This window comes from Entelurus aequoreus, linkage group LG18, assembly GCF_033978785.1.
Source record: "Entelurus aequoreus isolate RoL-2023_Sb linkage group LG18, RoL_Eaeq_v1.1, whole genome shotgun sequence".
Taxonomy (NCBI): Eukaryota; Metazoa; Chordata; class Actinopteri; order Syngnathiformes; family Syngnathidae; genus Entelurus; species Entelurus aequoreus.
In genome coordinates, this window is record NC_084748.1 from 36,104,549 (window position 1) to 36,129,143 (window position 24,595).

Here is a 24,595-nt window from a genome sequence, read left to right on the forward strand (position 1 = left end):
ATACTAATAATACTTCACATTATTAATCATCATCATGCATGACATGAGAAAATCTTATGAAACCTCAGCTCAGTGAATAATTGTAAAAAGTACGCCGCTAACTATACCATTGGTGTAAATAAAGATGTGAAGAAATACATTTTTTATGACCATTTTTATTAGCACAAAAGGTTGTACACCACCAACATCAAGTAACATCTCACAGCAGGGAAGTTTTTTTTAAATTAACAGCTGCTTTTTAAGTCTTAATTAAACAAGTCAACTAATCTTATTCTTCTCACGATATGAAATACAACTTACTTCACTATTATTTTTAGAATTCTATTAATCATGGAGTAAATTGTGTACAAATTGCAAACAGGAAGTGAACAGAAGTGTTAGCAATTACAGTGGGATGGAAAAGGGGGAAGGATTAAATAAACTCTGCTTCTTCCTACTCCTTTTCTAACATGTTGACAAGAGAAACTGGAAATTGTGACGTGTCATGTTGTAATTGTATGCATGTTCGAAATAAAGTTAAACCATTTACTATATTTGCAGTGCAAGGTCCAATGGAGTTATGTCATCATCTTTTAAGGACCACACGAATCCATCACTGTTTTTGTATTACAATTACACTCAGCTGGAAAGAACATTTATGAATGGCATTCATGTGTAGAACACAAACCTTTTACATGATATATCAAATAAATCCTATAAATTAATACAATTAAGTAGCATGTTAGCTGTGTTTGCAGTTAAGCAAGGTATGTTTTGATGCCGCACATGTAGTGACGTCAGACAGCAACTCGAGACCTGTCAGTGGATGCTAACTTGCTTCAAAAAAACTTTATGGGTTATCATATTACTTAAATTTTAACTTTTTTGAATGGACTACTATTGGCCTGTAGATTACTGGATAGCGACGAGGAAAGCTGATAAAGCGTGGTAATGGCGGTCGTGAGTAAAGCGTGTTCACCTCAAATTGACACTAACTCTTTTTAGTGTGCGTGACTTTGAGCGACTTTTGAGGTGGAAATATTTTTGTGTTAAAAACTTGTGTGGTGTTGCTTCCTTATTTGTGAATATTCCAAGTTGATTCTCAGATCCTACATGTCTTTTTTTCATGTGTGGAAGCTACACCTAAAGTCAATGTGACAGTGTGTCATACTTACGACGGTCAGCTGGATTAAAAAAATTTACAGATAGCTGTATCATTTGTCCAGAATCTTAACGATCCTCCCTGGACCGACACACTTAGGAATCGATACCAAATCATTCCAGTACTCTGTATACAACTCTACAAGTGTTGTCCCGTTTCCAATATTTTGATACCGGTAACAAAATATTTCGGTACTTTTCTAACTAAAGGGGACCGCAAAACATTTAATTATTGGCTTTATTTTAACAAAAAAATCTTAGGGTACATTAAACATATGTTTCTTATTGCAAGTTTGTCCTAAAATAAAATAGTGAACAAACTACAAACCGTAGACAACTTGTCTTTTAGTAGTAAGTAAACAAACAAAGACTCCTAATTTAGCTGCTGACATATGCAGTAACAAATTGTGTCATTTATCAATCTATTATTTTGTCAAAATTATTAAGGACAGGTGGTAGAAAATTAATTATTAATCTACTTGTTCATTTATTGTTAATATCTGCTTACTATCTCTTTTAACATGTTCTATCTACACTTCTGTTAAAATGTAATAATCACTTATTCTTCTGTTGTTTGATACTTTGCATTAGTTTTGGATGATACCACAAATTTGGGTATCAATCCGATACCAAGTAGTTACAGGATCATACATTGGTCATATTCAAAGTCCTCGTGTGTCCAGGGACATATTTCCTGAGTTTATAAACATAATACACATTTTTTTAAAACGAAAGAAGATTTTGTGATGCTAAAAAATATCAATGTAATCATAGTAGTATCGACTAGATACGCCATTGTACTTGGTATCATTACAATGGATGTTAGTTGTAGATCCACAAATGTCGTTTGTTTATATTGTAGCATCCCAGAAGAGCTGGTGCTGCAGGGAATTCTGGGAATTTCTTCTGTAGTGTTTATGTTGTGTTGCCGTGCATATATTTGTCATTGTTGTTTAGTATGGTTTCACTATATGGCACATGTTTATGACAGTGTTGGCGTTGTTCATACCGCCACCCTTAGTGTGACATGTATGGCTGTTGACTAAGTATGCCCTTCATCTACATGAGTGTAGTGTGTTTATAGTAAGGATGATTGCCTTAATGGTTACTGATTAGACACATTGAAATTTTGTGTTGACTTTGTCAACTATAGTTATGTTATGACTCATCCATTATCATAGCTCCAATGTGCTGCGGTGTGATTGAAGCATGTAGAGCTATTGCTCCGATATACCGTACAACCCTAATCTCTACTGTTGAATAGGTTTTAACCAGAGAAGTTTGCCAAAATTGTATGTTTTTACATGTCTGACAGGTGTCTTTACAGGATGAGTAGTTTCACCTTATATTATGTTATTTGTTTAGTATTCCAACTCATTTAGTGAAGAAGCCTTGGAAATATTCCCCTACTATACAATCAATTATGCATGTCTCACAAGGCAATATGTGTGTATATACCGTATTTTTCGGAGTATAAGTCGCTCCGGAGTATAAGTCGCACCGGCCGAAAATGCATAATAAAGAAGGAAAAAACATATATAAGTCGCACTGGAGTATAAGTCACATTTTTTGGGGGGAAATTTATTTGATAAAACCCAACACCAAGAATAGACATTTGAAAGACAATTTAAAATAAATAAAGAATAGTGAACAACAGGCTGAATAAGTGTACGTTATATGACGCATAAATAACCAACTGAGAACGTGCCTGGTATGTTAACGTAACATATTATGGCAAGAGTCATTCAAATAACTATAACATATAGAACATGCTATACGTTTACCAAACAATCTGTCACTCCTAATCGCTAAATCCCATGAAATCTTATACGTCTAGTCTCTTACGTGAATGAGCTAAATAATATTATTTGACATTTTACGGTAATGTGTTAATAATTTCACACATAAGTTGCTCCTGAGTATAAGTCGCAGAAAAAAACTGCGACTTATAGTCCGAAAAATACGGTACATGTTTGTTTCCAACTCACTGTTAAAATGGAGCAGAGCTTTGGGGGTGACTGGTGTGGAGGTGAGCACCAGCATCTCCAGGCCCTTCAGGCCCTCCCTGCAGACCTCTGCTGCCACCTCCTGGTTGATTTCGCTCACATGGTCCAATTCGAGCACTTGAAGGCGCATGCAGTTCCTTGCTGAGGAACATAAGTTGTGGCGTCAATGAGGGGAATAATTGGAATGATTCACCTGATGCGAGTGCAAGTAAATTGTAACATTCACCCAGCGAGGCCAGCCCCTGAATGCCACATCCTGCGCCGCCCACGCCGAGCGCTCGGAGGTGTGGCCAGCATCTCCCGATGGTCTGCAGGCATCTGTTGCTAAAACGAGCCGGCTGTTGGCTGAAAGCGACAAAATGTCCCCCCGGGTCATGTTATACTGCCATAACCTGGTTAGGCCGTGCTGTATCCGTCAGTGCAATAATACCATGGGTGTAGTGGCGCCACCTGCAGGGAGATGATGTCTCTACAACCTGCGCCGAGGGCCCAGATGACCTCCTGGCCAACTGGGTCTGTGGCACTCCTGAAAGACAAAGCAATACAATTAGTTTTACCAGGGAAGATATGAAATATTTAAAGCTTAGACCTGCCTAAGTGTTATGGCTGCCATCAGAGAGCCAGTATATATATTACAGTGAGTAATATATATACTGGATTTTCCGGACTATACCACGCATCGGTATATAAGCCGCACCCAATACATTTTAGAAGAAAAAAATATTTATATCTATTTATAATATAGGAAGCCGTAGAGATATACAACGTGAAATGAGTAAGTAGTATACACAAAAATATTTTGATTATATACATACTAGTGATGGGTCCGGCAACACCGATGCATCGGCGCATGCGTCGAGCTCATAGAGCGATACCCTGTGTCGGTGCGCGTACCGCTTTTAGAAAGTCACGTGACCGATCATGAGCTGTTTTGGTCACGTGACCGATACGCGAACTGTGTCGCACTGACGCCTCCTCTGTGCCCTAGGAGCAACGTTCCCTCTAAAGGTGCGTGCCTGCGCAATTGCGCACTGCTCAAGCGTCCTCTGCGCACAGCAAATATATGCCGCGCACCAAATCAATCCCATCTGAATTCTAAACAAAATAAACACATTTATTCTGTGTAATTTTGCAATGCAACTCTGAGTGACAGTGACAACAAGCGCCCCTAACGGTGTCCGCCAACACCGTTCAATTATTGTAACGTCTATCGAGATGCTTCGAGGACAGGAATTATATCGATCACTTTATTGAGCAAAACTGTTTATATTCGGCCATAACCACACCAAAAACATGAGCAAAACACTTCTATCTCGAAAAACTAGTCATTTTCTGCCGTACAAACCAGGCCAAAACCAACTTGTCATCTGTCACCAACACGCATACCACTAAACCACTGGTGCGTTTATGGCCACACAAAAAGTCGGACAACTCAAACACCACACAAAGTTACACTATGACTCCTCAGTCATACATGTGCTTATTCTACTGTCATTTATTATTAATCTTAATTTATTGATATTAATCATGGAATGCTGTTACAGGAATGCACACTTCATCCTATGCTTACATTTCATTGTGCAACACGAGGATGTTTAAGGGGAACTAAATGTGATCTCTGAAAGGGGTACAAATGATTTCCAAAGCAGGACCCCCACCCAGACATATTGTACAATACTAATCCATAGCTTATGAAAAACAAGATTTCTTTTATTTTCATTACAGGTGGGCCAAATCACTATTACAAAATAATCTCATGAAAATGACTCCTCTCATTTGAGTGTTATAATAAAAGATTGGTTTGAGACAGGTGTGCTGCTGGTATTGCCACGTGTGATGTTGCTCACATGTGCTCCACTGAATGCTCAGGGAGTTTTTGTGTTTGCTCAGACACATGAACAATTAGAGGGAACATTGCCTGTGAGCGGGTCTTTTCTACAGCCGGAGAAATAATAACTAAGAGAAATCGTCAAAAATGTAATAGGTTGGAAAAACTGTTTTTTTTTAAAAATAAAAATGTGTAAAAATGTTTTTTTTTATAAATTCCCAGTCCACAAGCATCCTCATTCACAACACGTTCTCTTAGATTTCCATGTTATGATACATGTTCACATTATTTACTGACTGTATCTAAAAAAGATAAAAATATATTTTTATTTAAATGAAGATATGAAATAATTGTAAATTAAATACAATGACTTGGTTTATATTATTGTATATACTAGGTCATAAAATCAGTGTCAGTTGAGTCGGTCCATAGGTTGCCTGTAGGGATTTTTAATGTCCAGCAGATGTCAGTATTTAATGACACAGTATCGACACAGTATCAATACAGTTTTGCAATGTGTCGAAACGCTTCATGACGCCTCATCAACCCATCACTAATACATACCTTAATTGTTTCCAAACGTTGCCTGCAACATAGCAGTGACACGGATTATAAAACAAAACAGAAGTCCTCGTCATGGACTGCGGAAGCTATCTCTCCAATGAGCTAAACAAACTCAATAAGTCTACAGTGATGTCACACCGCGGTGAGGGATGTCTTGTCTTGGTTTCTTCTGTCTTGTGAATTGCATGTTTTACTTTGAAAAGTAACTCCTCTCGTTTCAGGTCACTTGCCCTTCCTTTTGTGTCATCAGTCTGACGTCACCCCTGATCCCTGATTGTTTCCACCTGTTCCCCATTACCCTCGTGTGTCTTATAAGCCCACGCCTCCCTTTGTTCTGTGCCAGATTGTCTCATTTATTCGTGCCTCTCTAGCATCCTGTCCATGCCTTGCCTCGTCTCGTGTTTGAATATCTTGATCCTGAATTCCTTCGTTGATATTTTGAGTTTTCTTCTTTCTCCTCCTCAGCAGAGTGATTTTGTGTTATTTAGTTTTACAGCCGAAGTGGTGAGTTTTCAGTTTTTCTTACAGTTCTTCCTTTTCCTCAATTTTTTGAGTGACATTTTTTGTTAACCTTTTTTTAGATTAGAGACAGTGTAGAAGTTTCATAGCCATTGTTTCTTCCTCCTGTTGGAGCGTTTTTTTGTTTATAATAAATTTCATAGAATATACGGCGCCAAGTATAGTTCGTTATTGTTTTTGTTAGAGATGTCCGATAATATCGGCCGATAAATGCTTTAAAATGTAATATCGGAAATTATCGGTATCGTTTTTTTTATTATCTGTATCGTTTTTATTTTTTTATTTTTTTTATTTTTTATTAAATCAACATAAAAAACACACTTACAAATAGTGCACTGACTCATTCTCACAAAAAGGTTGTTTCTTTCTGTTATTAATATTCTGATTCCTACATTATATATCAATATATATCGATACAGTCTGGAAGGGATACAGTCCGTAAGCACACATGATTGTGCGTGCTGCTGGTCCACTAATAGTACTAACCTTTAACAGTTAATTTGACTCATTTTCATTAATTACTAGTTTCTATGTAACTGTTTTTATATTGTTTTACTTTCTTTTTTATTCAAGAAAATGTTTTTAATTTATTTATCTTATTTTATTTTATTAATTTAAAAAAAAAAAGGACTTTATCTTCACCATACCTGGTTGTCCAAATTAGGCATAATAATGTGTTAATTCCACGATTGTATATATCGGTATCGGTTGATATCAGTATCGGTCATTAGAGTTGGACAATATCGGAATATTGGATATCGGCAAAAAGCCATTATCGGACATCCCTAGTTTTTGTGCTTTCCTCCTTTCTGAGTGATTTTCGGTTGTTCCTTTTTGTGGAACCTTTTTTCGCCGACTAGTTTAGTTATAGCCTATATTGAATTGCCTTGACTCTGGAGGTGAAAGGAAGCTTTCAAAATAAAAGCCTGCCGAATTAATCCCTACTCTGCATCTGAGTCCTATCTTTTGACCAAGTCTGACAAGTGACGCTTAAGTGAATTTACAAAACTGAAACGATACAAACAAAATGATCAACTTACAATGGCATTCTAACACTCGCAAACATGTTTGCATATTAGCTAATGCTAACAACGCGAGCTTGATTATATGAAGAGAAAAGTAGCTGGCAATTTTATCTGTTGTCCAGTTGTTAATCTTGTTATATTTTCCATTATATTATCATTTACAAGTATGACATGAAGTTGCAATTACAGTAACAAGTCTAAGAGGTTAGATGGCAGTAGTGTATAGTTTATGGTGTATTTCTTTCACACCAGAAAGAGTTCAACTTTGAAAACGGTACTTGTTACGCACCAGCTGTTTCATTGTAACATGCCTCCCTTTTGTAGTTTTCATGAACCAATTTGGAGGTGTAGAAATCGCCATGTAAATTCACTAATGCTAATCAGTAGCATGTCAATAGCCGAGCCAATGTTTATTAGCATGAAGCTCGCGCATTTTTCGAAAAGTAGAGTCTTACTTTACATGTGTTGGAACATTTTTAGGTCATCGTATGTTTCGGAGTATAAGTCGCTCCGGAGTATAAGTCGCACCGGCCGAAAATGCATAATAAAGAAGGAAAAAAACATAAGTCGCACTGGAGTATAAGTCGCATTTTTTGGGGACATTTATTTGATAAAACCCAACACCCGAGAATAGACATTTGAAAGGCAATTTAAAATAAATAAAGAATAGTGAACAACAGGCTGAATAAGTGTACGTTATATGACGCATAAATAACCAACTGAGAACGTGCCTGGTATGTTAACGTAACAGTAAGAGTCATTCAAATAACCTGGGTTCAATCGAACCATAGGGGTTCGGTGAGTCGGCCTCAGGGGTTCGGCGGAGCCTCTGCCGCCGAGGTCAAGACACACCCGACTCATCGTGTAAATAAAAACTTCTCCCTATCGTCGTATTATGGCTACGGCAACAGCAGAAGTCACACTGGTTTTCAGGTGTGTCATTTGTTGTGAGTTCATGCACTGTGTTGGTTTTGTTCTTTAACAAGGTGATGTTCATGCATGGTTCATTTTGAGCACCAGTAAAAAAACATAACTTTGTCTTGAATTTGAAATATTATTTTTTTTTAAATTTCACTAAAGGGTTCGGTGAACGCGCATATGAAACCGGTGGGGTTCAGTACCTTAGTAACAAGGTTAAGAACCACTGATATAGAACATGCTATACGGTTACCAAACAATCTGTCACTCCTAATCGCTAAATCCCATGAAATCTTATACATCTAGTCCAGGGGTCGGCAACCCAAAATGTTGAAAGAGCCATATTGGACCAAAAATACAAAAACAAATCTGTCTGGAGCCGCAAAAAATTAAAAGCCATATTACATGTGTCATGAGATATACATTTAATTAAGAGGACTTAAAGGAAACTAAATGACCTCAAATATAGCTACAAATGAGGCATAATGATGCAATATGTACATATCGCTAGCCTAAATAGCATGTTAGCATCGATTAGCTTGCAGTCATGCAGTGACCAAATATGTCTGATTAGCACTCCACACAAGTCAATAACATCAACAAAACTCACCTTTGTGCACTCATGCACAACGTTAAAAGTGTGGTGGACAAAAGGAGACAGAAAAAGAAGTGGCATAAAACACGTCCTAGAAAGTCGGAGAAAGTTATACATGTAAACAAACTATACGGTGAGTTCAAGGACCGCCAAAATTAGTAGGACAAAACGGCGCTCGCCAAATACTCGAATCAGTGAAGCATGTTTAATATAAACAGTGTGATTTATAACATTTAGGGAGGTTTGTGTCATGTTTGTCCTCCTACAGAAACCATACTAAAACAAAAAAATTGATTTTTTTCCCCTCATCTTTTTCCATTCTTCATACATTTTTGAAAAATCTCCAGAGAGCCACTAGGGCGGCGCTAAAGAGCCGCATGCGGCTTTAGAGCCGCGGGTTGCCGACCCCTGGTCTAGTCTCTTACGTGAATGAGCTAAATAATATTATTTGATATTTTACGGTAATGTGTTAATAATTTCACACATAAGTCGCTCCTGAGTATAAGTCGCAGACTATGAAAAAAACTGTGACTTATAGTCCGAAAAATATGGCATTTGCTTTGATGGCATTGAAAATACCAACATTACCTTGAGGTAGTTTGGCTGAGTACGCTCTCAGTGCTGCTGGAGTGATCGCCAAGTCACAGGTACCGAATTATTTATGTGTGTGATTCAGTTGGTGCCTAAAAGTACCAGATTTAGTACCCATCCCAGACTGTGATAGTACCCTATTCACATTATACAGACACATCATAGCGTTTACTGTATTTTCTTCATTTCTTGATCAAAATATACATTATTTTTGTTGTGATAATACATTAATAGCCGACACTCTTGCTTTATGAAAAAGAAGCACATTGTACTGTGATCATCTTTGTAAAGGGTACATTTGCACTGCATCTCGTTAGACTGTGCAGGCGTGGTTCTTCTCGGGTGGTAACTCGAAGCAGCATGATTTATAAAAACTCAAAAGATGTGATGTGACCTGTAAGTGACAGCCTGCAGAGCTCGGCAGTAGCAACTGGCCAGCCAGAGGGAGCGGTCCGTCAGCAGGTTGGGACAATGTGAAATCTTTAGTATGAGCAGGTTACTTCCCGTGGCCTTCAGCAGCGCCTCCAGTCCTTCCTCCAGACAGCCACTGAGACAAAGACATGAGCATAACAGACAAACATTGCAAGCGAGGAAATGGTTCTGTATCTCCTGCACTGTGTTGAATATAATAAATAAAAAATGACACATCCAAAAAAAATCTCCAAAGTGAAAATTCTAACTCATTTATGCCAACGTCTCCCGGACTGACTCCATTAACCAAAACCTATTAACTTCTACTTCAAAAATGACTTGGAAAATAGGTGATAATAAATAATTTTTTAAAATATGGCAGTTTCTTCACATCAGTTTCCTCCACCTGTGCATCATTTTTATTCAAGTTATTATGTTTTCATATAATATTTCACACTCTTAATGGAGCTGCTGCAGAAATTAGTCTCGAGTATGCCAACAAAAAATAAATAAATACATACCGTAATTTCCGGACTACAAGCCGCTACTTTTTCCCCTCGTTCTGGTCCCTGCGGCTTATACAAGGGTGCGGCTTATTTACAGGCCTGTTCTTCTCCGACACCGACGAAGAGGATTTCGGTGGTTTTAGTACGCAGGAGGAAGACGATGACACAATGATTAAAGACTGACTTTTCATATACCGGTAGGCTGGTTATTTTGATAACGTACAGGCGAGCACTTTGTATTACTTTGCACCGTTGTATTATTTGTACGTATGCTGTTCGCCATGTCAAAGATGTGAAAGTTTGATTGAATGATTGAAAGATTTATTGTTAATAAATGGGACCCTTTGCGTTCCCAAACAGTCATCTCTGTCCCGACAATCCCCTCCGTGGTAGCAGGAACCCCTATATACTACGGTAATTACACATCAAAACCCTGCGGCTTATAGTCGGGTGCGGCTTATATGTGGAGCAATCTGTATTTTCCCCTAAATTTAGCTGGTGCGGTTTATAGTCAGGTGCGGCTTATAGTCCGGAAATTACGGTAAATAAATGCATTTTGTTTATTGCCGTGGGTTTTTTTTATGTTGAAGCTTATTTTGCACTGAACAGGAAGTCACAGTGTATATGTTTAAAAGAGGCCCTATTATACAAAATTGACTTTTTTTTTAGCTGATCGTACCTGCTTATGTGTATTTAGGATCTCCATAAGTCCGGAAAATTAGAAATCAACCCTGGGAGGCATTGCAGAGATATTTTAGAATTTTGTTCGAGTCTGACATCAGCCGATTATTCATATATAGTAGAGATTTACCCAAACACCCTTGCGTGAGTCAGCCAATATCAAATGATGTCAAACTTGCTGTGCTACAACAGCATGCCGACGATGAAACCCAATGAAGGAACATGCCCTGTTGGTTGTTTTAACAAGTACAAGTCTGGACACAAACTTTCAGCATCCTCGGAAGTAAATAATGCCTCACTTTTATTTTTTGTGATTCGTGGCAATGCACCTTCAACTGTGAAGAAGTCTCTCTTCATGCTTGCAATGCACTTTGAAGAGTCCTGCTGCAGAAACCTGCGCCAGTATAAAGATGGATTTTTCAATAAACTACTTTTAATGGCGGGCCCGGTGACTACCATTTATGGCAAAGGAGGGACAATAAAACGGTAAGTATAGTAACAGTAGAGTAAAAATGTGTGAATGATACGTTAGCAATGTTAACTCTAGTTGTTGTGTAGATAGCTTAGCCTTCTACTGGACGGAAATTGCATCATCCTCCGGCAAAATAAAGAAGGATTTCTCTAAAAAATATACTTTTAATTGGATCAGTGTCTATTGTGTTTGGCAATGGACGAGTAAGTTATATAATCCATTATTAGTTAATAGTTATTAGTTAATAGCTTTGAGCCTCCATTTGTGTACAACTCGAAGCAGCTGTACAGCAGAGATATTTACATGCAATAGAATAAAGAAGCCTTTTTTTGTCAAAATACACATGTATACGTGCAGGATCGAGCACTAGAAAGTTACAGACTTGGTAGAGGTTTAACTTTAGCCAGTCTATTGTTCCAACCTGTACGTCAGCCGGGCTTCGATCCTCTCTCTCGTCCGCCAGCATCTTCGCCTCTTTCCTCAGTGCCGACAACAAAACATGGTAAGTCGTTGATCTTGCTATAACATCTGGGATGTCGTGTTGTAATGAAAGTCACTCAAATCAGAAGGCTGCTGGCGGTCATAGGTGTCCAAAGCCGGGTGGGAGCGAATACCAACTCGGCGTGAGGGGGCATGTTTATTTATTTATTTTTGCATCTAACAACCCCGCCTTTTTAAATAGGCTTGTTTTCAAAGGGAGCAAAAATATGCCTTACAAATATGTCTGTGAAACAACATCTATGCACATTTTTCACCAAAGAACCACCATTATATGTTATGTAGACCAAAATAAAGTGTTTTAAACATAGAAATTACCACTTTAAAGCTCTAGGAGTATTAAGATAATTATTTTCTGTTACTCCCCCAGGAAAAAGAAAATGTTTTTTTTAAAACAACAAATAGTAATATCATAGAAATGACAATGAACATTATTGCACTACAAATGGAGCAATAAAAATACCAATGGACATAATACTACTGATAATGAATTATGATAATAATAATTACCTCTCTAATCAACATTACAATTGGTACAATTTTTTCTATCCAGTTTCCCCCAGGGGTGGACAAGGTTAAAATAAGTTTGATGAAATCTGATTATATGTATGATTAAAGATTAAGATTAAAGATTAAAGTACCAATGATTGTCACACACACACTAGATGTGGTGAAATTTGTCCTCTGCATTTGACCCATCCCCTTGGGGAGCAGTGGGCAGCAGCGGCGCCGCGCCCGGGAATCATTTTGGTGATTTAACCCCCAACTCCAACCCTTTGTTGCTGAGTGCCAAGCAGGGAGGTTATGGGTCCCATTTTTATAGTCTTTGGTATGACTCGGCTGGGACTTGAACTCCAACCTACCGATCTCAGGGCGGACACTCTAACCACTAGGCCACTGAGATGGATGAGTGTATGTATGCATGTTTATGTATGTATGTTTGTACAGCCAATATGCGTGTGGATGTATGTAACGTGCGTGTGTACGTATTTGCGCATGTATGTGCGTGCGTATGTACCTATGTGTGCGTATATGTATGTAAAAATATACGTGTGTATGTACATACATACAGTATGTATGTTTTGCATGCAAAATATACGGCCCTAGTCACCCAGAAAGCCCAACCCAAAACAGCAGGTGCGGAAGAAGTCTCTCTCACGAGTTAACAGGATATGTCTTTGCAAGCAGTAATCAATAAATCACAAATCTAATGATGATTTAAATGGAATTGGAATTAGACTGAAAGTAACCGAGTAAAAGTAGCGTTTGTTCTTTACAAAAATACTCAAGTAAAAGTAAAAAGTATGTTACATTAAAAATACTGAGTAAATGTAGCGTTGTTACTACCCACCACCGGTAACACATTTTATGTTGACGATGGATGCCGACGTCGACTTAGTTGTCGACATAAGCGAGTTCCTCTGTATTAGCACCTGTTAACCACTACTCACCGTGTGCTTTTTAAGTATTCCTCCTTGCTTTCCTTCTTTCCACGCTGTCGAGGTTTAAGGTTCTGCAGGATGAGCGAGTGCGTCTGAGTGCACCACTGAGACAACGTTCCCAGCAACTGTGGGGACAAAGACTGGAATGAGCAGGCATCCTCTCCACGCTGCACACAAAACGGGGCGCTTTTCTGTCGCGCCTTGTACCTTGGAAGAAACGCGGGCGTTTTCCAGCAGAAGTCTGGTCCACACGGCCGGGTGGCGAGCCACAAACTTCCAATCTCTGCAGACTTCCGCCGCTCTTAGCAGGGTTTTAGTATCCAGGTAGGTGAAGATACAGAATAAGCCGGCGCGCATCTTCAGGATCTCGGGGCTGATCACCTCGTTGGATTTGGACGGGCTTTTCTCATGGCGGCAGGGTTTGCTGTAGACGCCTTCAGACCGACCTAAGCGCACAAGACAGTAAGACAGTTTGTTATTTAATGTTGGCCTGTGATTGTAAGGTGACCAATCAGGGGTGACCTGACAGTTACCTACGTTTATTGGATGGATGGATGGATGAACAAAGAAATGAATGAAGGAATGTATGGACTGACTGACTTTGGAGAGGTAGATTAGTCAATGGATGGGTAAATGGAGCTGTAATCTATAGTCCAAATTCTTCAAAACAAAACATACTTGGATGGATAGGGGAGAAGGGGGTTGATTGCCACATTAATTATATATTTCAATTTATGTATTTAAAGGCCTACTGAAATGATTTTTTAAAATTCAAACGGGGATAGCAGATCCATTCTATGTATCATACTTGATCATTTCGTGATATTGCCATATTTTTGCTGAAAGGATTTAGTAGAGAACATCGACGATAAAGTTTACAACTTTTGGTCGCTGATAAAAAAAGCCTTGCCTGTACCGGAAGTAGCGTGATGTCGCAGGTTGAAGGGCGCCTCACATTTCCCCATTGTTTACACCAGCAGCGAGAGCGATTCGGACCGAGAAACCGACAATTACCCCATTAATTTGAGCGAGGATGAAAGATTCGTGGATGAGGTACGTGAGAGTGACGGACTAGAGTGCAGTGCAGGACGTATCTTTTTTCGCTCTGACCGTAACTTAGGTACAAGGGCTCATAGGATTCCACACTTTCTCCTTTTTCTATTGTGGATCACGGATTTGTATTTTAAACCACCTCGTATACTATATCCTCTTGAAAATGAGAGTCGAGAATGCGAAATGGACATTCACAGTGACTTTTATTCCCACGACAATACATCGACGAAGCACTTTAGCTACAGAGCTAACGTGATAGCATCGGGCTTAACTGCATATAGAAACAAAATAAATAAACCCCTGACTGCAAGGATAGACAGAAAATCAACAATACTATTAAACCATGGACCTGTAACTACACGGTTAATGCTTTCCAGCCTGGCCAAGCTTAACAATGCTGTTGCTAACGACGCCATTGAAGCTAACTTAGCTACGGGACCTCACAGAGCTATGCTAAAAACATTAGCTATCCACCTACGCCAGCCAGCCCTCATCTGCTCATCAACACCCGTGCTCACCTGCGTTCCAGCGATCGACAGAGCGACGAAGGACTTCACCCGATCATCGATGCGGTCGGCGGCTAGCGTCGGATAGCGCGTCTGCTATCCGAGTCAGAGTCCTCCTGGTTGTGTTGCTGCAGCCAGCCGCTAATACACCGATCCCACCTACAGCTTTCTTTTTTGCAGTTTTCATTGTTCATTAAACAAATTGCAAAAGATTCTCCAACACAGATGTCCAGAATACTGTGGAATTTTGCGATGAAAACAGAGCTTTTTGTATTGGATACAATGGTGTCCGAATACTTCCGTTTCAACCATTGACGTCACGCGCATACGTCATCAAACATAGACGTTTTCAATCGGAAGTTTGGCGGGAAATTTAAAATTGCACTTTATAAGTTAACCCGGCCGTATTGGCATGTGTTGCAATGTTAAGATTTCATCATTGATATATAAACTATCAGACTGCGTGGTCGGTAGTAGTGGGTTTCAGTAGGCCTTGGCTTTAATGCAGGGACAGCACACATTGGTATGGCATAGTATATGGTATGCTCATTTTTGTCATTGCACAAACAACAACATTTCCTTTTCACCACAAACCCGTTCGAGATTAGGCAAACATTGTAATGGAGACAGAACAGGAACGTTGATGGGTGGCCACTTACGCCGCCCCGTAAAAGGGGGCGGTATAGCTCGGTTGGTAGAGCGGCCGTGCCAGCAACTTGAGGGTTGCAGGTTCGATCCCCGCTTCCGCCATCCTAGTCACTGCCGTTGTGTCCTTGGGCAAGACACTTTACCCACCTGCTCCCAGTGCCACCCACACTGGTTTGAATGTAACTTAGATATTGGGTTTCACTATGTAAAGCGCTTTGAGTCACTTGAGAAAAAGCGCTATATAAATGTAATTCACTTCACTTCACTTCACAAAAAGGGTGAGGGAGGGTGAGTAAAAAAGTCTATCTCAGACTGGGCTCCTATGGGGGAGGGAGCACAGATTGGGGCCAGGCAAAAACACTCGATAGTTGATAAGCACAAAAACATTTTACACAGAAACCACAAGACTTGCAACAGGAGGGGAAGGGGCAGGCATCCGGTACGAAGCTGCCAGCCACAGAGGACACTGCTCTGTTGCCCTTCATACCACGTGCGGTAAAGCAGTGCCTTTGATTGAGACTTTTATTAGTAGGTTGCACAGTGAAGTACGTATTCCGTACAATTGACCACTAAATGGTAACACCCAAATAAGTTTTTCAACTTGTTTAAGTCGGGGTCCACTTAAATTGATTCATGATACAGATACATACTATCATATATACTATCATCATAATACAGTCATCACACAAGATAATCACATTGAATTATTTACATTATTTACAATCAGGGGTGTGGAGGGGGGGGGGGATATGGACATCAAGTAGTGGACATAGAGAGAGAGAGAGAGAGAGAGAGATCAGAAGGCATAAGAAAAAGAAAAAGTATCTGCATTTGATTGTTTACATTTGATTATTAGCAATCCGCGGAGGGTGTTAGTTTAGGGTTGTAGCTGCCTGGAGGTGAACTTTTATTGCGGTTTTGAAGGAGGATAGAGATGCCCTTTCTTTTATACCTGTTGGGAGCGCATTCCACATTGATGTGGCATAGAAAGAGAATGAGTTAAGACCTTTGTTAGTTCGGAATCTGGGTTTAACGTGGTTAGTGGAGCACCCCCTGGTGTTGTGGTTATGGCGGTCATTTACGTTAAGGAAGTAGTTTGACATGTACTTCGGTATTAGGGAGGTGTAGCAGATTTTATAGACTAGGCTCAGTGCAAGTTGTTTAACTCTGTCCTCCACCTTGAGCCAGCCCACTTTAGAGAAGTGGGTAGGAGTAAGGTGGGATCTGGGGTGGAGGTCTAGAAGTAACCTGACTAGCTTGTTCTGAGATGTTTGGAGTTTAGATTTGAGGGTTTTGGAGGTGCTAGGGTACCAGGAGGTGCATGCGTAATCGAAAAAGGGTTGAACGAGAGTTCCCGCCAGAATCCTCAAGGTGCTTTTGTTGACCAGAGAGGAAATTATGTAGAGAAATCTCGTTCGTTGGTTAACCTTTTTGATTACCTTGGCTGCCATTTTATCACAGGAAAGGTTAGCCTCTAGAATGGAACCTAGGTAGGTGACCTCATCTTTCCTGGTGATGACAATGTCACCTACTTTTATGGTGAAGTCATTGACTTTCTTAAGTTTGATGTGGGACCCAAAGAGGATGGATTCTGTTTTACCCAAGTGTATGGATAGCTTGTTGTCAGCGAGCCAGGTGCAAGTTCTACACAGCTCAGCACTGAGGATTTTCTCCACCTGTGACTTGTCCTTGCCGGATACCAGCAAGGCAGAGTCATCCGCAAACAAAAACAATTCACAGTCGCATGCCGATGACATGTCGTTTATGTATATTAGGAACAGTAAAGGTCCCAATATACTGCCTTGGGGGACTCCACAGCTCACTGAGAGGGGGGGGGGGGGAACACGGTGCCGTTCACCTCTACCACCTGCTCCCTCCCCTCCAAGTAAGATTGCATCCAGCTCCATGAGGTTTTGTTAAATCCGATTGCTCTGAGCTTATCCAACAGTATAGCGTGGTTAACGGTGTCAAAGGCCTTCTGAAGGTCCAGCATGACCATGCCGAAGTATTTGCCCGCATGCACCTCATGTTTGATGTGGTCGGTCAGATAGAGAAGGCGTGTGTCAGTGGAGTGGCAAAGGCGTGGGATGGGAGTGGGGGTATGTGTGCATATGTAGCCATGGTCCATGGTGTGTGTTTGTTAGCTCTGTAGGCCTAGAGTTGCCCTGCAAGCGTTGGCAGAGGAACAGAATTAATCTTTCCGGGTGTTGTTGACAGAGAGGGAGTTTATTTCGTCTTCGCTGCATTGTCCTGGAGAGGAATCTTGAAACAAAGACCTTGCCATGTCGCAGCAAAGGAAAACACGATTAAAATTGTTGTGTTTGAGCGAGCAAAAGCAAATTTTAACTTTTTACTCGTCAATTTTGGTCCTCAAATACATCCTGTAGGGCAGACGGTCCGATGTTATAAAGTCTGATTGTCCCCAGTTCTGCCAGCATCCTTCAATGATTTGTGGCAGCTTTGGGGTACCTTGAATGGCTGCCAGCATCTTCCAATTTTTTGATACAGTTTACACCAAACCCTTACTCCAATCAGCAGGTGTCCTGTTACCATGATTCTGAATAGGTGGATATCGTCAAATACTTAACACATTAGCTTTTTTTTTAGACATTTCTTTGTTTAGTAGGAACAATTCCGAGGAAGTTATAGAATGCCAACTGCTAATATAAATAAAATAAATATAATATAATAATCTCACCAACAGAGGGCACTCTCTCTCAATTTCTGATATGGAAATTTGCCTAATTAGGGTCAGAGCTCACCTACATAGTCTTCTCTAGAGTAAGAGGTTATACGACTTTTTTGTTTTTTTCCCCTTTCAGCCCCTCAGTATTTGTCTTCTCTGCTTTTACACAAAGCTTTATTAAAAAAAAATATATATTTACCTTTCAAAAAGTGTAAACAAAAAGTTACAGTTTAGATTGTCAAATCAAAACACACTTTTTTAGGCCAAAATTTATAACAATAACTTCACCAGCTAGCTTATGGTATATAAATAGTGGTTTAACACAGTGCTTCTCAATTATTTACTGTTATGACCCCCCAGGAGGAAGAAAACATTTAGAACAATTTGCGCCCCCCGCCCCACCACGACCATAGGAGGAGTATGATTTTTCTATAAAATTGTTATAAGTACACCTCTGCATAACAGTGCATTTACATTAACATTAAGGAAAAGTAAAAAAAAAAATATACATAGATTAATTTACAAAGATTCGAAGTCGGCAATCTTCACCTTCAGGGCGGCAAATAGAGTAATTTTCGAATATACAAATATCAACAATAGCGATACCAAGGAAATGATCAGTTTATAGTCGATACTACAGTGGTTGTATAGATATTTTTTTACTATCAAAAATGTTTTTGTTATTGTTTATAAACTCAGGAAAAAAATCCCCGTAGACAGGAGGACTTTAACAACAAAAACCAAAGGATTAAATCAAAGCCAAAATTAGGAAATCATTTAAATATTTAATTGATATTGTTACACTGTCATCTTTTGTTTTTTGTCTAAATATAAATGTAATCAAAAATGGAATATTTCAATGATTTTGAACATGTTAAGTATCAGCATTGGTAGGACCAATACTTTTCCTGGAACTACTTAGTATTGGATCAATACCATCATTTGTAGTAGCGCCCAACACTAATGTAAAGTATCCAAACAACAGAAGAAGAAGTGATTACTTCCTGCCTTGTTTGTTCACTCAACCTCGCAGTCTTCCCTCTACTCTCTGATGTATGTGTTTTTTGGCTTCCCACGCTAAATATTTTCTGTTATGTTATACTAAGCTAAAGCTAGCCTTGATCTTTTTGTATGTTTTGCAGCGGTACGCTGGTTTGATTTTCATCCTTTTCTTTTAGAATAAATTGATTGATTGATTGAGACTTTTATTAGTAGGTTGCACAGTGAAGTACATATTCCGTACAAATGACCACTAAATGGTAACACCCAAATAAGTTTTTCAACTTTTTTAAGTCGGGGTCCACTTAAATTGATTCATGATACAGATATATACTATCATATATACTATCATCATAATACAGTCATCACACAAGATAATCGCATTGAATTATTTACATTATTTACAATCAGGGGTGTGGAGGGGGGGAGGGGGGGGGAGGATATGGACAGCAAGTAGTGGACATAGAGAGAGAGAGAGAGAGAGAGAGAGAGAGAGAGAGAGAGAGAGAGAGAGAGAGAGAGAGAGAGAGATCAGAAGGCATAAGAAAAAGTATCTGCATTTGATTGTTTACATTTGATTATTAGCAATCCGGGGAGGGTGTTAGTTTAGGGTTGTAGCTGCCTGGAGGTGAACTTTTATTGCGATTTTGAAGGAGGATAGAGATGCCCTTTCTTTTATACCTGTTGGGAGCGCATTCCACATTGATGTGGCATAGAAAGAGAATGAGTTAAGACCTTTGTGAGTTCGGAATCTGGGTTTAACGTGGTTAGTGGAGCTCCCCCTGGTGTTGTGGTTATGGCAGTCATTTACGTTAAGGAAGTAGTTTGACATGTACTTCGGTATCAGGGAGGTGTAGTGGATTTTATAGACTAGGCTCAGTGCAAGTTGTTTAACTCTGTCCTCCACCTTGAGCCAGCCCACTTTGGAGAAGTGGGTAGCATCCTACCTGCACGCTGACTTCCTTCTGTATCTTGGGGAAACGACTAACGCAACCGTGCAATCCAGACGCAACAATTTTAACAGAAGCGTAGATGTAACCATGCTGTAACAGAAAGTAACCAGATCGTAACATTAGATTAATAATAATTTTGACAAAATAACACAGCAGGAAAAAAACATGTAACCGCATACTGTATGTCAGCTGGCAAACTAGGAGTTTATGTAACCAGTTTTGAAATGGTTCTATTATCATTTATATACCAAATTATATATCATGAGATGCATAGTTATTGCAGGAGGTGGAAATATATATCGCAAGATAGATTTTAGGCAATATCGGGCATCCCTAATTGGCAACTAATATTCCTGTAGGTGTGAGCGTGAATGGTTGTTAGTCAATACCAGGGGTCGGCAACCTAAAATGTTGAAAGAGCCATATTGGCACGGCCCGGGCACATGCCAGTGCGCATTCAAGAACCCCGCGGAGCGCACCTCGGGACCAACCACAGCCGCTCATCTCCTGCACGCGTCACTCCGGCGGCAGCAAGCAGCTGCAATCAATCAGCACTCAGCGCACCTGTCGTTGATGATCTTCCTGGGCTTCTTAAGCCAGTGCAGACCTGCGTTCCGGGCCAGAACGTAATCATCTGTTTGAGTACCATAAGCGATCATCGAGCTCTATGCAATCTTGCTCTCTCTCTGTTTGTTCTCCACCGTCGTGTTTGATCGGTCTCGTGTCTTCCTTGTCGTCCTTCCTGCAGTCTGCCTTCGTTCCACGTAACGAGCTGTGCGTCTCGTCTCCCCCTACTACATGCTTGTCTCACGGATCTTCGAGCCTGCCCTGCCCCTTTTGGACTTGCCTCTCGCTCAACACTCCGGTAACACACAACAGTTAATTCATACACATCGTCGTACACATACACACTTTTGGATTCAGTCACACTCCATTCTCTAGTTGATTATACTATTGTTTGTTTATTTTATGTATTGTAATATATATAATGAATACATAGAGCTATTCTATGCACTTGTTGTCTGTGCCGTCTACTCCTCCTGTACACATATTGGACAAAAAATGTGTCCATCCAGTCTACATGTGCTTTGTGGACTTGGAGAAGGCATTCGACCGTGTCCCTCGGGAAATCCTGTGGGGAGTGCTCAGAGAGTATGGGGTATCGGACTGTCGGTCCGCTCCCTGTATGATCAGTGTCAGAGCTTGGTCCGCATTGCCGGCAGTAAGTCGGACACATTTCCAGTGCGGGTTGGACTCCGCCAAGGCTGCCCTTTGTCACCGATTCTGTTCATAACTTTTATGGACATAATTTCTGGGTGCAGTCAAGGCGTTGAGGGGATCCGGTTTGGTGGCTGCAGGATTAGGTCTCTGCTTTTTGCAGATGATGTGGTCCTGATGGCTTCATCTGGCCAGGATCTTCAGCTCTCACTAGATCGGTTCGCAGCCGAGTGTGAAGCGACTGGGATGAGAATCAGCACCTCCAAGTCCATGGTTCTCGCCCGGAAAAGGGTGAAGTGCCATCTCCGGGTTGGGGAGGAGACCCTGCCCCAAGTGGAGGAGTTCAAGTACCTCGGAGTCTTGTTCACGAGTGAGGTAAGAGTGGATCGTGAGATCGACAGGCGGATCGGTGCGGCGTCTTCAGTAATGCGGACGCTGTATCGATCCGTTGTGGTGAAGAAGGAGCTGAGCCAGAAGGCAAAGCTCTCAATTTACCGGTCGATCTACGTTCCCATCCTCACCTATGGTCATGAGCTTTGGGTTATGACTGAAAGGACAAGATCACGGGTACAAGCGGCCGAAATGGGTTTCCTCCGCCGGGTGGCGGGGCTCTCCCTTAGAGATAGGGTGAGAAGTTCTGCCATCCGGGAGGAGCTCAAAGTAAAGCCGCTGCCCCTTCACTACGAGATGAGCCAGATGAGGTGTTTCGGGCATCTGGTCAGGATGCCACCCGAACGCCTCCCTAGGGAGGTGTTTAGGCCACGGGGAAGACCCAGGACACGTTGGGAAGACTATCTCTCCCGGCTGGCCTGGGAACGCCTCGGGATTCGCCCGGGAAGAGCTGGACGAAGTGGCTGGGGAGAGGAAAGTCTGGGCTTCCCTGCTTAGGCTGCTGCCCCCGCGACCCAATATCGGATAAGCGGAAGAAGATGGATAGAAACTTTTTTTTTTTTACAAGCTCCAGAGAGCCACTAGGGCGGCGCTAAAAAGCCGCGAGTTGCCGACCCCCGATTTATACATACCGTACAGGTTTGTTGTAGGAACGAACGGATGTTTTCTACAGAGTGAGTGCAGATTCCCGAGAGGAGCCGAAATAAGCCTCCGTGTTGACGCGGGATCACCCGGAGGTGACTCATCTTCATCTTTTGGCCTCCAAGTCCGTCTGCTCAAAGCCATCAGAAGAAGCTCACTCTTCCTCACACACCGCCTACACTCAAGACTCCCAAATGAACTAAAGAAACCAACAACGAGCTGCGAAAAATAACTGTACGTGAGGCTACTTACCATCTGACAACACCTGATTGGGCCCTCTCCTAATAGGGAGAAGTACGTCAGCGGATCGCCAGCCACATGCGGAGCGTAACATGGGGGAACATGAGTATGCCATGGCGTCATACAACTCACATACATTGCCATCCTTCCCAGACTGCTTCTATTTTGTTCCCCAAAGAAGCGCAGGAGAAGAGGTGGCAATGAGACAAGAGTGTGCTGGCGGGGAGCGGACAGAAAGATGCACAATCTGTGGCGCTTGAGAAAACGTGTTGATGTCAGTCTCGATACACAAAGCTGAGAGAAATAACGCGGAGGAGCAAAATATTGTATTTCTGACATTAATGGTCACCAACGACCTCTAATGACGCAAGTCCCTTAACTCTAAATAGGCTAAGCCAGGGATGCCCGAAGTGGGGCCCGTTCTGTCATTTCGTTTGGCCTGCCAGGTTTAATACATACGTATTTTCCGGACTATAAGGCGCACTTAAAATTATTTTTTTCCCCTCAAAATTCAACAGTGCGCCTAAAGTACGGAATCATTTTGGTTTTGCTTACCGACCTCAAAGCAATTTTATTTGGTACATGGTGTAATGATAAGTGTGACCAGTAGATGGCAGTCAAACATAAGAGATACATGTAGACTGCAAAATCAGAATAGTTTTATTGCCATTGTTTGAGAACGGGTTCACAAACTAGGAATATGATGGCAATATGACTGAAGTAAACCACACCAACATTTTATATGTTCCATTGAGAATCTAGAACATTACACACGACGCTCAAAAATCTATCAAAATGTTTTAGTACGACTTTGGTAAGCTATGAAGCCGCACCGCTTGATGGATTGTCGGTGCATTAAACATAGGAGTATTATTATGGTATGTGTATAAAGTAAGACATTATCTTGCGTTTTGTTTCGCAATATTATGCAAAAACAACGTTTCTTACATTCTGGTACCTGCTGATCTGTATTTGGGATCTGCATAAATCCTGAAAAATTGCGCGCGTCCGCCTTTGTAGTCCGTGCCGACGATGTGGTTGATAAGCTTCTTCTTTTTCTCTATCTTCTTGCTATGTGACATTCATCCTCCGCTGTTGCCATTTCTAATATAAAGTAGTGTAAAGTTCTGACTTATATCTGTCAGTAAACTCGTAATGAAAGCGCTAAAACATACCGGTGTAGTGAGTTTACATTATTCATCCAAGGAACTTTAGTTATTAGAGTTCCGGTTGGACGTTTTTTTACGGGACGCATTGTTGTTGTTGTTTCCGGATGAGGAGATGCTGCTCCGTTATTCATTGAAGTAAAGTCTGAATGTCATTAAAACAGTTAGCTCCATCTTTTGACACTTCTTCCACTCCCGTCCTTGCACGCTACACCGCTACAACAAAGATGACAGGGAGAAGACGCTGCCAAAAGTCAGGCACGTAAATAAGACCGCCCACAAAACGGTGCATCTTGAAGCGACTGTCAGAAAGAGGCTTGAAGATGATCTGTAAAACATAATCGGTGCAACATTTTGACCAAAGAACCACCATTACATTTTATGTAGACCACAAGGAAGTGTTTTACATTAAAACATTTTTTTTATAATAATATGACTCCTTTAATGCGCCCTATAATTTGGTGCGCCTTTTATATGAAAAAAGGTCGAAAATAAACCATTCACCGGCAGTGCGCCCTATGGTCCGGAAAATACGGTATTCCTTCTGACCTCTTTCAAGCTGCACAATCATTGATGGCATGCCCGCATAGCTACACTGTAAAAAAAAGTCAGTGCGTTTTACTGTAAAAACCTGTAAAGCTTAGTCGCCAGAAATGTGTGGTAAACTCATTAGATTTACAGCTTTTTCGATAAATCGCAAATTGGACAACATCTTGGAGACAACGTCTGCTCTGCATAGCAAAATGTGATAAATTTAGGGGCCGGAAATACTGGCGAACCATCAACATTCCTGTTATGCCTACCATGTATAATGTATGTTTGCTCTTGAACTGGTCTGTGCTGAAAATGTAATTCCGTTGTACTTTTTAAGTGAAAGAAAAATGAAAAATGCCTATAG

At 40.8% G+C, this 24,595-nt stretch overlaps 1 protein-coding gene across 1 annotated transcript in view; it reads right to left on the reverse strand.

The window, feature by feature from the left end:
* The window catches only part of fbxo41 (F-box protein 41), a 117,751-nt gene that overhangs the window by 5,261 nt on the left and 87,895 nt on the right, over nt 1-24,595 (reverse strand). Inside the window, exons 8-13 of the mRNA XM_062027094.1 lie at nt 13,404-13,642; nt 13,206-13,321; nt 9,581-9,733; nt 3,577-3,672; nt 3,373-3,491; nt 3,129-3,287 (exon numbers count right to left, since the gene is read on the reverse strand). Coding sequence (XP_061883078.1) covers nt 3,129-3,287; nt 3,373-3,491; nt 3,577-3,672; nt 9,581-9,733; nt 13,206-13,321; nt 13,404-13,642 — 882 coding nt within the window. The remainder of the gene's footprint in view (nt 1-3,128; nt 3,288-3,372; nt 3,492-3,576; nt 3,673-9,580; nt 9,734-13,205; nt 13,322-13,403; nt 13,643-24,595) is intronic.